Source organism: Gopherus flavomarginatus, chromosome 2 (genome assembly GCF_025201925.1).
Source record: "Gopherus flavomarginatus isolate rGopFla2 chromosome 2, rGopFla2.mat.asm, whole genome shotgun sequence".
NCBI classification, from domain to species: Eukaryota; Metazoa; Chordata; order Testudines; family Testudinidae; genus Gopherus; species Gopherus flavomarginatus.
Genome location: NC_066618.1, coordinates 178,432,204 through 178,447,984, shown reverse-complemented (window position 1 = coordinate 178,447,984; position 15,781 = coordinate 178,432,204). Strand labels below are relative to the sequence as shown.

The following is a 15,781-nucleotide window of genomic DNA, read 5'->3' as shown; positions in this document are numbered from 1 at the left end:
TTTTAAAATGGGCTCTCTACACCCTGTAGAATGAGCTGAACAACTCATATTAGAGAAGAATCCATTCTTGAAATTCAAATATAGAGAAATGGAGGTTGTCTAGCAGTTATGCTAATATTCAAAGGCAGCATTTCATTCAGGATAATAATTTGAGACATCCAAGAATTTACAGTATTCTTATTAATCTTTACACCATTAACAGATCGTTTTTTATGTTTGAGCTAAATATTTAGTTTTCTTTCATGTCTGTAGCTTACTGTTTAAAATGTGTCTTAGCCTCCTTTTCTGGCATTTTATTTTCCACCTGTACTTGCATTCTGAAATAAATTTTTTGTTTTGCTGAAGGACTGTCCCAGTGTGTGTCTCAGTATAGAATACCTTGAGAGCCCTCTTGTCCCAAGTCTGGAAATAGAAGTGACAATCCTTGCCTTTAGCATATTCTACCATAAGGATTTTCAAAACAGATATTTCCCCCCTCAAACTGGCAATGTTCAACACCATCCAAACTTTTGCCATTGCTCTCATGAGACACAAAACTTACTAAGTGTTCATTCAGTAAGCATCCTTATTTGCTTCTTGATCACCTTGATGAACATAACTTCCATTTAAACAGATTTTTCTAGTTTGATTTACACTGAGAAGAAAATCCTATTTTCAGTTCATCATTGCACTAAGCAGAGGAGACTGAGCTGGACTCCAGCATTGTTTAATAATATTTTTGGGTCTTCCTCACCATAGGACCGTGCCAGACAGAAATATGTTGACCTTGTGTCAAGTTTAGTCTCTTCTGAGTCTTCTAGCCAGGTGAAAGATACTACTCCTGACAGCAAACATGGATATGAAACCCTACAGGTTACCACCACAGACCACATCACTAAGATAATGCTAAACCGCCCTGAGAAGAAAAATGCTATCACCACACAGGTAAGGACATTGACATTAGGGTTAAATATTCTCTTATATCAGGTTAAAAGCCTGGTTTCTCTGACATGTTGTAGTGAAGTTTTATAACAACTTTTTGGAGTGTCTTTCAAATGTTGTGGGCCCAATCCTATGAGATACTGACTTCCTCTAGTCTCACTGAAGCCAATGGAAATCGAAACCTTCAGCACCGAGCAGATGAGACCCACAGTTCGCTATAGTGATGCATTGGGACAAACGCTAAGCAGCTACATTTTTGTGAAGTAACTTCAAAGAATATACTTTGCTAATGCCCAATCATGGCCTAAAGCAGCAGCTGCGCTTCTTCTTGGTATTTGTCTCCTCAGCATAATGCCTTAATGGTGTGTTTTCAAAAGCAGAGAGCTGACTTTTATTTTCCCTCGAGTTCTGGCATGTCCTTCATTTCCCTGCTCTTTCAAACAATTTATGTAATTCTGCTGCTGCTATTCAGGGTCGTCTTTGTTTTCCATTTCAATCAGTTCTTTAGCTTTGAGTTGATGTACAAAAACTAACCACCTTGCTAGCATGAACAGCTTTTTAAGGTTTTGATTTTTTTCAAAAGCTCTTAGTGTTGACCTAAATCCTACCCTAAATTGAGACTGTAAACTGCAGAAAGACACTACTGTGGTTGATTTCAAAGATTGTGAAATGAGTTTTCTTTTGTGACATTACATTTTTTTTTCTTATGTTCTTTTTTTAATCCTTCTTTTACATAGATGTATAAAGAAATTATTCAAGCTCTTAAAGAAGCTGCCAAGGATGACTCAGTCATAACTGTAATAACAGGTATCACATTTCACCGGCTTCTCAACAAAATTTATTTTTCTTTTTTTGAAGAGATGAATTTTATCTTACGCCTAAATATAATGTTGACAGATCACTGGTGCGCTGCCACCACCAGCAGCACAGAAGTAAGGGTGACAATGGCGTGCTAGTAAGTCTGCTGTGAAAAGTGATATTTGTATATTTTAGTAAAAGAGCAAAAAGCTGAAGTTTCTTCATGCCTCCCTCGCCCCCCTGAGAACCCCCAGTTTGTGTGCCACTGAACTAGATAACCTTTAGCAGACTAAGGCAGAACTGTGTGTAAACAAGGAAACTAAAATAAGAACACTTTCTTCCTCTTTTTTCCTAGGGCTGTTGATTAATCGCAGTTAACTCATGCGATTAACTCAAATTAATTGTGATTTTAAAAATTAATCATGATTAATTTCAGTTGTAGTCACACTGTTAAACAATACAATACTATTTGAAGTTTATTTCCTACATTTTCAAATACATTAATTTCAATTACAACACAGTATACAAAGTAGACAGTGCTCACTTTTTATTATTTTTTATTACAAATATTTGCACTGTAAAAATGGCAAACAGAAGAAATAGTATTTTTCAATTCACCTCATGCAATCTCTTTATGGTCAAAGTGCAACTTACAAATGTAGGGGTTTTTGTTACATAACTGCATTCAAAGACAAAACAGTGTAAAGCTTTAGAGCCTACAAGTCCACTCAGTCCTACTTCTTGTTCAGCCAGTTGCTAGTTTGTTTACATTTATGGGAGATAATGCTGCCCATTCCTATTTACAACGTCACCTTGAAAGTGAGAACAGGCATTCGCATGGCTCTTTTGTAGCTGGCATTGCAAGGTATTTATGTGTCAGAGATGCTAAACATTTGTATGCCCCTTCATGCTTTGGCCACCATTCCAGAGGACATGCTTCCATGCTGACGACGCTTGTTAAAAAAAATGCATTAATTAAATTTGTGGCTGAACTCCTTGTGGGAGAATTGTATGTCTCCTACTCTGTTTTACCCGCATTCTGCCATATATTTCATATTATAGTGATCTTGGATGATGACCCAGTATGTGTTCATTTTAAGAACACTTTCACTGCAGACTTAATAGAACGCAAAGAAGGTACCAATGTGAGATTCTAAGGATAGGTACATCACTCGACCCAAGGTTTAAGAATCTGAAATGACTTCCAAAATCTGAGCAGGACGAGGTGTAGAGCATGCTTTCAGAAGTCTTAAGAGAGCAACACTCTGATGTGGAAACCACAGAACCCAAACCACCAAAAAAGAAAATCTACCTTCTGCTGGTGGCATCTGATGCAGATGATGAAACATGCATCATTTCGCACTGCTTTGGATGGTTATTGAGCAAAACCCATTATCAGCATGGATTCATGTCCTCTGGAATGGTGGTTGAAGCATGAAGGGATATTGAATCTTTAGTGCATCTGGCCCATAAATATCTTGCGACGCCAGCTACAACAGTGCCATGTGAGCGCCCATTCTTACTTTCAGGTAGTATTATAATCAAGAAGCTGGCAGCATTATCTCCTGAAAACTTGTTTGTGTGAGCAATTGGCTGAACAAGAAGTAGAACTGAATGTACTTACAGGCTCCAAAGTTTTGCATTGTTTAATTTTTGAATGCAGTTATTTTTTGTACATAATTCTACATTTGTAAGTTCAACTTTCATGATAAAGAGATTGCACTACAGTACTTGTATTTTGGTGAATTGAAAAATACTATTTCTTTTTGCACTGTAAAAAAATATTTATAATAAAAAATATAAAGTGAGCACTGTACACTTTGTATTCTGTTGTAATTGAAATCAATAGATTTGAAAATGTAGAAAATATCCAAAACTCTTTAAATAAATTGTATTCTATTATTGTTTAACAGCATGATTAATCGCATGATTAATTTTTTTCCAAAGTGTCTCAGCAGAATCCTTTCAAGATAATGTTGTAAGATTTGCAGTTCCTTCTGCCTCTAAATATCCTTCTGAGATGCTAAGTTGTGAAAGATACTGGAAAATATCAATTTTGATATATTGTACAATTTGCATACCTCTTCTCCAGCATGGGGGTGTTGCTCTTGGGTTTGTTGTTTTTTTTTTAAATTGTCTGCTGTAGTTACAATCTGGTTATGTATAATATATATCAACAAAATAGAAATAATTGTTCTTGATAAACTAATAGAAAAACTACACTTGCGTGTTTTCTAGTGATCAATTAAAAAATCGTAACTTCTCTTATATGGTCTGTGAGCCCTGAGTGTGTGTCATGTCGATCTTTAAAATTTGCTTTTTCAACACACATTCAATTTATTGGGTTTTGTACCAATATTAGTAACTTTGCTCATACTACCCTTAAAGCAGGAAGAAAGGTAGTTCCTGTTGGCATTTGTAGGCCACCCATCGCTGTGGTGTCTGGGTGATATTCTCAGAGAATCATAATAATTGGTGGGGGCCCAATCCTGCAGTACTTATGCGCATACCTTTATGCTACTGATTAATTAAAAGGACTACTTGGGCACAGAGTTATGAATGTGTATAATTGTTTACAGGATTGGAGCCTTAAGCCATCATGATAGAATATAATATGTTCTAGAAACAGGAAAGAATCATCCAGTCAGTGCGTTCTAACTTTTAACCACACCTTTACGGTTTGAAAATTGTGTCCTCAGTAGCCTTCTGTTGTAAGATGCTAGTCTTTGTAGTCTTCACTGTAGATTACTTTTTTTTTTTTTAAAGGGCATGACAAAGTTCCTCCTCTACCTTGGTGGGTCCTGCGCTTATTGGCAGATTTGCTCACCTCACTGGTCTTCCCCACAGTCTGGATCAACTCCTCCTGTGTCTGATCAGGAGTTGGGAGATTTGGGGGGAACCCGGGCCCGCCCTCTACTCTGGGTTCCAGCCCAGGGCCCTGTGGATTACAGCTGTCTATAGTGCCTCTTGTAACAGCTGCATGACAGTTACAACTCCCTGGGCTACTTCCCCATGGCCTCCTCCAAACACCTTCTTTATCCTCACCACAGGACCTTCCTCCTGGTGTCTGATAACGCTTGTACTCCGTAGTCCTCCAGCAGCACAGCCTCTCACTCACTCTCAGCTCCTTGTGCCTCTTGCTCCCAGCTCCTCACACGCACTTCCTCTCCTTTGGCTTGTCCCTCCCTGACTGGAGTGAGCTCCTTTTTAAACCCAGGTGCCCTGATTAGCCTGCCTTGATTGGCTGCAGGTGTTCTAATCAGCCTGTCTGCCTTAATTGGTTCTAGCAGGTTCCTGATTACTCCAGTGCAGCCCCTGCTCTGGTCACTCAGGGAACAGAAAACTACTCGGCCAGTGACTAGTATATTTGCCCTCTACCAGACTCCTGTACCCACACTGGCCTGGGTCTGTCACAAGGGACACAACATGAAATTTAGGGTTTTGTTTGTTTTTTAGTTAAGTAATTTAGATTCCCTTGTCAGTTTTGAGGGAAGAAGAAAAATCTATAATTGTATTTTCCTATTTGTTTTTAAATGTGTTTTCTCTCCTTTGTGCTGTGTAAAAGACCCATAAAGACAGGAGAAGCTGACTTACTATGCAGTAGAAACAGTGAAACTGACTAGTCACAAAGTGTGATCAGATGCAAAAAGTAAACTGAATTTTTTAACCCCTAACTTTCATTTTCACTGCTCCTAGGCATTACTGGTAACAATAATAGGTTAAAAATATCAGAACTAATATTTTTAGGTTGAAGATATCCTTTAACAAGGAATTGTTTATGCTTTAAATCAACTTCTTAATTACTTAACCTAAATGTCTAAAGTTAAGCTTTCTCTTCTAAACATGAGAAGAAAGCTTCAGTTTCTTTATTTTGCCTATTCAGAATTCTTTGTCTTTATATTGTCTGCAGGAAATGGGGATTATTACTGTAGTGGAAATGACCTGAATAACTTTACCAATATCCCATCTGGTGGAATAGAGAAGATGGCAAAAGATGGTGCAGTATTACTCGAGTAGGAATTTTTTTTATATTGTATGTGCATACACTGCTGTAAAGGGTAGGATATATTTACTTGACTTAACTCAGGCTTACTGGCTCCAGCCAAGAGTAGGGCTGTATAGTACATATACGTACTAATAGAGATCTCAGTCTCAAAGAGTTTACAGCGTACATAGACAAGAGTGGGAGAAAGGAAGTATTAACCACATTTTACAGATCAGGAAATGAGGCAGGTCTACATTAGAAACCTTTGCCAGTATAGTAATGTCAGTCAGGGGTGACTCAGTAGCATAGCTAGCGGGGTTCAGTGGAAGCAGCCGCTTCCCCTCAGGGCGGCAGGCGTGGAAGTGGCGCCTGCCGTCCTGCGCTACCAACAGCACAGCCGGAGGAGCCGTGGGGCAGCAGCTGCAGCCCGGCGCGGAAGTGGTGCCTGCCGTCTGGCGCTACCAACAGCACAGCCAGAGGAGCCGGGGGGCGGCAGGCGCAGAATCGGTGCCTGCCAGCTGGCTCTGCCAGCAGCACAGCTGGAGGAGCCATGTGGGGGTGGCAGACGTGGCCGGAGGAGCGAGGGGGCCAGCTCCTCGGCTCAGGGCTCGGCGGCCAAGCACTACCCGGCCCCCCCACCCCTTGCTAATGCGGCAGGTGGGGGGAGGCGAAAGCGCCCCTGTGCCTTTAAGGCCGCCTGGCTGGCGAGCCCCGCATGGAGCGTGCCGAGAGCTTGGGGGCCGGCTGGGGACAGGCAGCGGCGCAGGAGGAAAGGTGAGCGGGGGGGAGACGGGTCCGGTCAGGGGGTGTGGCCAGAGGAGGAGCCATGGGAGGACGCGGCGCCTTTTTTATATTTGCTCCCCCTACACTGAAAACCTGGCTACGCCACTGGGCTGACTGTGGGATTTTTATTTTTTAAAATGACATTTCTGTACTGGCAAAAGCTCTAGTGTAGATGTAGTTTTACAATATAACTTATTTTGTTGAGGAAACCAGTAGAAGCTATACCAGCAAGAGCACTCTTTTGCTGGTATAAGCTACATCTCCATGAGGAGGGTTTGCTCATGTAGCTATACTAGCAAACTTTTTCTAGTGTAGACTAGTCCTGGAACTGAACACCTCTTAAGTCCCAATCTCGTGCCTTCACTACAAGACCATACTTTCTCCCTATATGCTGAACAGTAAAAAAAAGATTACAGTTTACAGTCTTAAGGTAGATTGGGAGATAATACAGTGCAGTAAGATGCAGGACAAATATAGGGCAGGTATGTGGGATGACACTGTGGCTGGAATCTATCTCAGAACAGGCAGGAACTGATGAATATTAAAAGCAAAAAGAGGATTAGGAGCTCTTTGACCTTCACCATTGCTTCTGTGTGCTTATAAATTTGAGAAGGAAACTTGGGAAATACTCTTGCTTTGGATTCCTGACTGAAGCATCAGATACTACAGTAATGCACACTAGAAAACCCTAAAATGGATAGGTACCTGCTGCTTTCTATCCAATATTTAAAGATAAACCGCAAGTGAAGGGCTGCAGGACTGTGTCCTCACTTAGGCAAGTGGCCTGTGGACCTCAGTTCTCCCCCCGCACCCCCCCCCCCGCGCAAGAGACAAGAATACTCAGATCTATTTTGTAAACTTCTTTCACCTCCGTGCGTGGTAAATGCCCTCATTAATCATGCTAAGTAGGGGATTCAGCACAATACCTAAAATTTCACCTGTTTGCTTTTTCTTTCAAGTTCTGTCAGGCCTTCTCCCTCTTACTCTTGTAGTGCCATTCTGTTCCTTATGCTGCTGATATTCCAAAACGAACATGTGTTGTACCTTTCAGGATATAAAATAATTGTGTAGAATACAATAGAACACCCTTACATGACCCTGTATCGACAAGTGGTAGTGAGGCTCCATGGTTGTTATGACATCGTTAGCCTGGAGCATGCTGGGTCATCATGGCAGAATAGAAGCTAAACAGCTTAAGAAGTTCCTGGACTGCATTGCAGACAACTTTTTATTTCAGAAGGTTGAAAAAGCTACTGGGGGGAAACTGTTCTAGACTTGATCTTAACAAATAGGGAAGAACTCGTCGAGAATTTGAAAGTAGAAGGAAGCTTGGGTGAAAGTGATCATGAAATCATAGAGTCTGCAATTCTAAGGAAGGGTAGAAGGGAGTACAGCAAAATAGATTCAACGGATTTCAGGAAAGCGGATTTTGGTAAGCTCAGAGAGCTGATAGGTAAGGTCCCATGGGAATCGAGACTGAGGGGAAAAACAACTGAGGAGAGTTGGCAGTTTTTCAAAGGGACACTATTAAGGGCCCAAAAGCAAGCTATTCCACTGGGTAGCAAAGACAGAAAATGTGGCAAAAGACCACCTTGGCTTGACCACGAGATCTTGCATGACCTACAAAATAAAAAGGAGTCATATAAAAAATGGAAACTAGGTCAGATTACAAAGGATGAATATAGGCAAACAACACAGGAATGCAGGGGCAAGATTAGAAAGGCAAAGGCACAAAATGAGCTCAAACTAGCTATGGGAATAAAGGGAAACAAGAAGACTTTTTATCAATACATTAGAAGCAAGAGGAAGACCAAGGACAGGGTAGGCCCACTGCTCAGTGAGGAGGGAGAAACAGTAACGGGAAACTTGGAAATGGCAGAGATGCTTAATGACTTCTTTGTTTCGGTCTTCACTGAGAAGTCTGAAGGAATGTCTAACATAGTGAATGCTTATGGGAAGGGGGTAGGTTTAGAAGATAAAATAAAAAAAGAGCAAGTTAAAAATCACTTAGAAAGTTAGATGCCTGCAAGTCACCAGGGCCTTCTGAAATGCATCCTAGAATACTCAAGGAGTTAATAGAGGAGGTATCTGAGCCTCTAGCTATTATCTTTGGAAAGTCATGGGAGACGGGAGAGATTCCATAAGACTGGAAAAGGGCAAATATAGTACACATCTATAAAAAGGGAAATAAAAACAACCCAGGAAACTACAGACCAGTGAGTTTAACTTCTGTGCCAGGGAAGATAATGGAGCAAGTAATTAAAGAAATCATCTGCAAACACTTGGAAGGTGGTAAGGTGATAGGGAATAGCCAGCATGGATTTGTAAAGAACAAATCGTGTCAAACCAATCTGATAGCTTTCTTTGATAGGATAACGAGTCTTGTGGATAAGGGAGAAGCGGAGGATGTGGTATACCTAGACTTTAGTAAGGCATTTGATACGGTCTCGCATGATATCCTTATTGATAAACTAGGCAAATACAATTTAGATGGGGCTACTATAAGGTGGGTGCATAACTGGCTGGATAACCGTACTCAAAGAGTAGTTATTAATGGTTCCCAATCCTGCTGGAAAGGTATAACAAGTGGGGTTCCGCAGGGGTCTGTTTTGGGACCGGCTCTGTTCAATATCTTCATCAACGACTTAGATGTTGGCATAGAAAGTACGCTTATTAAGTTTGCAGACGATACCAAACTGGGAGGGATTGCAACTGCTTTGGAGGACAGGGTCAAAATTCAAAATGATCTGGACAAATTGGAGAAATGGTTTGAGGTAAACCGGATGAAGTTCAATAAAGACAAATGCAAAGTGCTCCACTTAGGAAGGAACAATCAGTTTCACACATACAGAATGGGAAGAGACTGTCTAGGAAGGAGTATGGCAGAAAGAGATCTAGGGGTCATAGTGGACCACAAGCTAAATATGAGTCAACAGTTTGATACTGTTGCAAAAAAAGCAAACGTGATTCTCGGATGCATTAACAGGTGTGTTGTAAACAAGACACGAGAAGTCATTCTTCCGCTCTACTCTGCGCGGGTTAGGCCTCAACTGGAGTATTGTGTCTAGTTCTGGGCACCGCATTTCAAGAAAGATGTGGAGTAACTGGAGAGGGTCCAGAGAAGAGCAACAAGAATGATTAAAGTCTTGAGAACATGACCTATGAAGGAAGGCTGAAAGAATTGGGTTTATTTAGTTTGGAAAGGAGAAGACTGAGAGGGGACATGATAGCAGTTTTCAGGTATCTAAAAGGGTGTCGTCAGGAGGAGGGAGATAACTTGTTCACCTTAGCCTCCAATGATAGAACAAGAAGCAATGGGCTTAAACTGCAGCAAGGGAGATTTAGGTTGGACATTAGGAAAAAGTTCCTAACTGTCAGAGTAGTTAAACACTGGAATAAATTGCCTCGGGAGGTTGTGGAATCTCCATCTCTGGAGATATTTAAGAGTAGGTTAGATAAATGTCTATCGGGGATGGTCTAGACAGTATTTGGTCCTGCCATGAGGGCAGGGGACTGGACTTGATGACCTCTCGAGGTCTCTTCCAGTCCTAGAGTCTATGAATCTATGAATATCTCAAGAATGGAAATGGGATGAATGGGGAGAAATGTAAGTTATTAAACAATGATGTGCTTCCTGTCCGTCTTAGCTTGTCTAGTACCTGCTTTTTGTCTATTACCTATTTCTGAAGGGAATGGATGGCATTTTCATAATTTGATTTGCAGTTCATCTTTTAAGAAACTAGCACTGAGCACGTCCTGTGAATCCTAGCCAGAGAGGCAGTGTAGATTCTGTGTTCTTTGTTAATGGACACTGGGAAAGAGAGAGAACCATACATTTCCTAGTACATCATTACACAACCATAGACTATGTAACTAGCCTCAAGTTTTGCAAAAGCCTGGTCTTCCTCATCAAAAGGTAACGTGTCATCCTGACACACTCTGCTCCTTCCCCTCTCCAGAAACTTTGTCAAGCATTTTATTGATTTTCCTAAGCCATTGATTGCAGTGGTGAATGGTCCAGCTGTTGGAATCTCTGTAACTCTTCTTGGACTCTTTGACATTGTCTATGCTACCGACAGGGTAAGTAGATTGCATGGCTGATCTCAATCCAGTGTTTGTAAATCCCTGTCTACACTAGACATTTGTGGGAATGAAATTTTACCAAAGTAAACTGCACCTGTGTAAGCACTGCTTTGCATCAGTGCAGCCCATCTACAGTAGGCGTTTGCGCTTGGGTAACTAAACTGATGTTCTTACACCCATGATATTTCTCTCATGTAGATATGGCCTGTAATTTGAACACAGCCACCAAGAATAATGAGACTTGATATGAGCTCTGTTGAGGAAAAAGTCATTACATGTCAGCAAAGGAAAGGGTAGATGATATGAAATTACGCTTTTAATGAGTTTGTTAACAATTAGGCCATTTTTAACCCACTATAACCAATGCCATTAGAGAATCAGAATACAATAAACTAACATTACCAAATGTATAATTTAAAACCCCATGACAGCTTTTCTTTAGTCAGCTCAGAGATGACTGAGATTACCAAATTTACTATACAAAGAGCTATGCTGAAGCTTGACATAAAATCCAAATACATACACAATATAGATTGTTACTTCACAAAATAGGAAGCATCTGCCATTCATTTGTTGTAAATTATTCTTTACCGCTTCTACATAATTAATGTTCTCTCTGGTCTTGAGGCTCATTTTCTCATTCCTCAAACAAGAGATATTCTTTCTGTTCTATACTCTTAAACATCTAGTGTGGAACGGAGAATTTTATGGTTTTGTCTTGTTTATTTGGGTTACTGTTCTCTGTGCCAAGGAAACTGTGGCAACAAACCCTGAATTGACAGATTCCTTTGCTGAGCTTCCCCAACAAAAATCTGGTAAACATTAAATAGAACAAATGATGTATTGTTACCATCTCATATTTGATATTGTACAAAAACTGGGTCCTATAGTGGTGCTAGAAGCTATGTCCAGGTTTGGTGTGAGTAGAAGATAAATTTTAACCTGAATGTGATACCCCATACTAATAAAATGAGAGAGATGTTTACTCAAATTTACATGACTGGTATATTTATTGCCATTATCTAATGGTACAGAAGGTCCGTACTCAGATAGAAAAGAAGTTTTGGAAGAGAAATGAATCCACATCAAATTTGAGGCAAACCCAAGGTATAAAAACTGTAGTTTTTTTTTTTTAAGACAACCTATTACCTCCTGAGCTAAAAAGGTAATTCTTAATGGATACCAGTCTCAGATTGTTGCTTCAACATTTATATCAATCAAACTTTTTTCTGCCAATCTGTTAGATAGTAGTTCATCATTCTAAGATTCGATATATTACTTGCATAAATTGGTATTCAGTATGTCTTTTTTAAATGCAACCTTATTTAATTGTCTCACTGTATAACTGTTTGTAATAGAGTAGAGGTGCCCAGCCTTTTATTACAGTGAGTGCGGTATTGGAAACTTGGCAGAAACTAGAGATTCATATTCAATTTACATGTACATTTTTGTTTTTAAAATAGAAGATACTCAGTGAAATCCAGCAGTTGAATTCTTTTTTACCCTGTAAATGAGTTTTAACTTGGAGCTCGTTTAGGGTTCCATGTGACATCACATTGTGCACTTTTGCCATAACTACTTTTTTTAAATGTTCAGGGTTTCAGCTCTGAAGCAAGCGTGTAATAGAATTTAAGTGGGGAGAAAAAAGTCTTACAATGTTTAAAAAAAAAAAAAAGTGCTATGATTCTTTACAGACAACTTATCTGTGTTGCTGTAAATTAAGAACTGTTGTGTTCAGAAGTGATATTTTTGCATGTATTTATGCTATTTACACTATTTCACTTCTGGGGGAAATGTATGTAAATATTCTATATGGAAAAGTGCTGCACATATGCATTAGTAAGGGTTTGTTTGGTTTTTTTCCCCAAAAGGCTTTCAGTAGTCAAATTTAGGGTTCAGTCCTGCAAGCACACCGTGCATAAAATTCACTGCCAGAATTAGGCCCTTTGTAACTCTTGGTTCCTGCCTTGGGTCTCCTGTAAATGAGCTTGTTGTACCATTATTGATTCCTTATTAGGCAGTGTCGCTTTAGTTCTCCCCTTGCAGAGGTCTGTATGTGTCTCTCTGAACAAGCTGTGTCTCTGCAGTTCCAGGCAGTCTCCTGTTCTATGTCCAAGTCTGTGCCTCTTTCCCAGTGGCTGATGGGGAACCCGGGCCTGCCCTCTACTGCAGGTGGGGGTGCTGGCACAATTTGTATAGTGGAGGTGCTGAGAGCCATTGAACCAAACTATAAACCCTGTATGTAATGGAAACCACTTCAAGCCAAGCACCCCTAGTTCCAGCACCTATGACTCCAAGTGCCATCCCAGGGACCCTGTGCTCTGCAACTATGATCTACTTACTCCCAGCCCTGGTTACTACTTCCCTAGGCTCTGTCCTACTCCCTTCTTCTATCCTCTGGCACCTCTGGGTTTACCCCCCATCTAAGCTTCCTCTTCTCCCTATGACTACTTTCCCCTTTGGCTTCTTACTGGACCCTGTAATCTGACAAACCTCCCTTCTGTCAGAAAGTGATTGATTACATGCTATTTCCCCTTGTCCCCCTCCCCCTTCTGTTCTCAGCTTCTTAGCTTCATAAGCACCCCCACCTGTTCCTGCCCAGGTGAGCTTCATCCTTAAGCTTTATTGATCCCTAGCTCCCCTTTAGGTGCAGCCTGTGTGGCTAATTTACCCATCTAACCTACCTTAACCCCTTCAGGATTGGTGTGGGTGAACACCCATGTTACTAAATTGTGTTTTTAAAGCCTGTAAAGGTAATGGATCAAATTATTCTCGGGTGCAACTCCATTGTAGTCAAGACTTCAACATAAAAACTAGACTCTAGTATTTTTCTTCTATTTAAAATGACAAATTTAATGTTTGATTTCTCACTTTAAAGTTGGATTTACTCTTTAATAGGCCACGTTTCACACCCCATTTAGTGAACTCGGCCAGAGTCCAGAAGGATGTTCTTCTTACATGTTTCCAAAGATAATGGGCTTATCCAAGGTAAGAGAACACAAGTCTGTACTTTAACTTAGTGCTTTCTACCTACGTTAACTGAACTCCAGTTTTCCTCAGTAGTGCCATCCAGCTACATGAGTGAGAAGGGTGACTGTGGGAGAGTCGTTTAAATGGAGCCCACTCCCCATTGTTGTTTGCACTATGCTTAATAAAACTCATTTTTTAAATATGAGGAAAGTAGTCAAATAGTATCACAATGGTCACTGAAATAAAGAGAGAGCTGAATATCAAAACTAAAGAAAAAAATCCACTGCCAGAGGTATGCAACCGTTCTCTCTCTCCCGTTTTTCCCCCAAACCATATCTCTCAGCTTTCACTGAGGGCTTGCATCTTTCCTCCAGCAATGCCGGGGCAATTGTAAAGTTGTCAGGAAGGATATTGCACTAAAAAGCACCTCTCAGCTGAGAACCTCTGTCAGGCAGGGAGCAGTAGTTGTAGGTACTCCTGCTGAATCTTTGGGAAAACTATATATCCAGTCTTTCCTCAGTTTTGTTAGGAAGCTTTTTCACAAATTCCAGAACCTTTCTCTACTACCTGTTAAAGGCTGAGTTATTTGTTAGTCTCCTATCAACAGACTCATGCATTTCTCTCTTCTGAGCCTGCAGTAGGAATAAAAAAAAAATCCAATAAAAAGGCTTAAATGCACACAATCAAAATAGAGCAAATCTTATCTTCCTATTAAAGTTGCATAATTCCCAATAGCTGTTATTTAGGTATGCCACCGTGATAGTTCTGGCAGTTTTAAATAGCTATATCAGGTATATATTGCCTTTATGTTAACAAAATTTCTCAATATAAGTTATGACGATTTTGTATAGTGCATAGGGAAATGGGTGCTTTATAGTCACTAGGAAGACAAGCATTATCTCTTCAGCAATTTACAGAGTGTCAGTCCTTGTTCTGGAGAATTTAGAGTAGCTGAGTAAGTAACAATTAGTTTTGATATTAGCTAATCTGGGGTGATCTTAGAGGGGATGGCCCTTCCTGTGCCAGATTCTCTGACAGCTGTACAGCTATCCACAATGCTCTAGGATGCAATCCCTCAGTACGTACCTGTGGCCAAACCCTTTTCAGAGAACAGAAATTAACAGGCAACATTTAAGTTTCCTTTTCTACTATGAAAAGGAGCACTGTAAACTGGAGGTTTATGTTTCCCTATTTTTCTTTTTAGTTTCTTAATTCTTGTGTTTTATTAGATTGAGAGCCTTTTGTTTTCTTTCATTTAGGCAAACGAGATGCTTCTTTTCAACAAGAAGTTGACTGCAGGGGAAGCATATGCCCAGGGACTTGTGACGGAGGTTTTCCCTGACAGGACTTTTGAAAAGGAAGTTTGGATAAGACTTAAAGCTTATGCAAATCTCCCCAAAAACGTTAGTATTTAAAAATTGTGTGTATACAGCCTGTAACAAGAGAGAGTTCCTGCTCTCTTATGAGCAGACACTGTAACAAGGTACTATATAGAGTCCAAACTTACCATCTTGGGGTTTGGCTTTATTGGTAATTGAAAAAATAACAAACCTCAACCTAAGTTTTCTTCTCAAGCTTGGTTGTTCCTATGGTTTTTCCTCCAGGAATTAATGTCACAGTTGCCTCTGTCCCAGAGGCTATCCTGGTTGAAGTTGGCAAGACGCACTTGCATTTATGGCTCATCACTTTTCATTTGAGAACCTTTAAGAAATTAGCTGTTAATCCACTTGAAAATTATGTGCATTTGCCTTGGATGCTAACTCCTGTAGGGCTGACAGAGATACTGGTTTCAACAGTTTGTTTATTTATTTAATAGTTACAAGTTTGCTACAACTGCTGTCATGCGGGATATTCATTTTACTGAATTACCTAGGAGTGGTACCTTCAGCACCTTCAAAAGTGGATTACTACACAAACCAACAAACAACCTACAGAAAAAAAATCCTGAATCTCTGCAAACACATTTCTCTCCCGAAAAGAAAATAACCTACATCCATAGTCCATCTCTTTTCTGACTGCTTGGAATGTGTAGAAAAACATAATGAGCTGGTCTCATAATAGACACTCTCATACCAGCAGTTTATAAAAACTCAATTTATATTTGGAGCTGCAGGTAGTCTTAACAAATTCCCAATTCACACTTGTCTGGCCACACACATTCTGGGCATTGACTTGATGGATGTATGATTCCTCCTGAAACCGCATCCTGCTAAGTAGCTTTAGCAGCAATTAAAGCAGAGG

The 15,781-nt window shown here is 40.2% G+C and overlaps 1 protein-coding gene across 6 annotated transcripts in view; it reads left to right on the top strand.

Moving 5' to 3' along the window:
* Positions 1–15,781, top strand: part of ECI2 (enoyl-CoA delta isomerase 2) — a 65,604-nt gene that overhangs the window by 49,298 nt on the left and 525 nt on the right. For all 6 annotated transcript variants that reach the window (XM_050940164.1, XM_050940160.1, XM_050940159.1 and 3 more), the window contains 6 exons: positions 739–924; positions 1,659–1,728; positions 5,630–5,732; positions 10,447–10,567; positions 13,469–13,558; positions 14,800–14,943. In XM_050940164.1, coding sequence (XP_050796121.1) covers positions 739–924; positions 1,659–1,728; positions 5,630–5,732; positions 10,447–10,567; positions 13,469–13,558; positions 14,800–14,943 — 714 coding nt within the window. The remainder of the gene's footprint in view (positions 1–738; positions 925–1,658; positions 1,729–5,629; positions 5,733–10,446; positions 10,568–13,468; positions 13,559–14,799; positions 14,944–15,781) is intronic.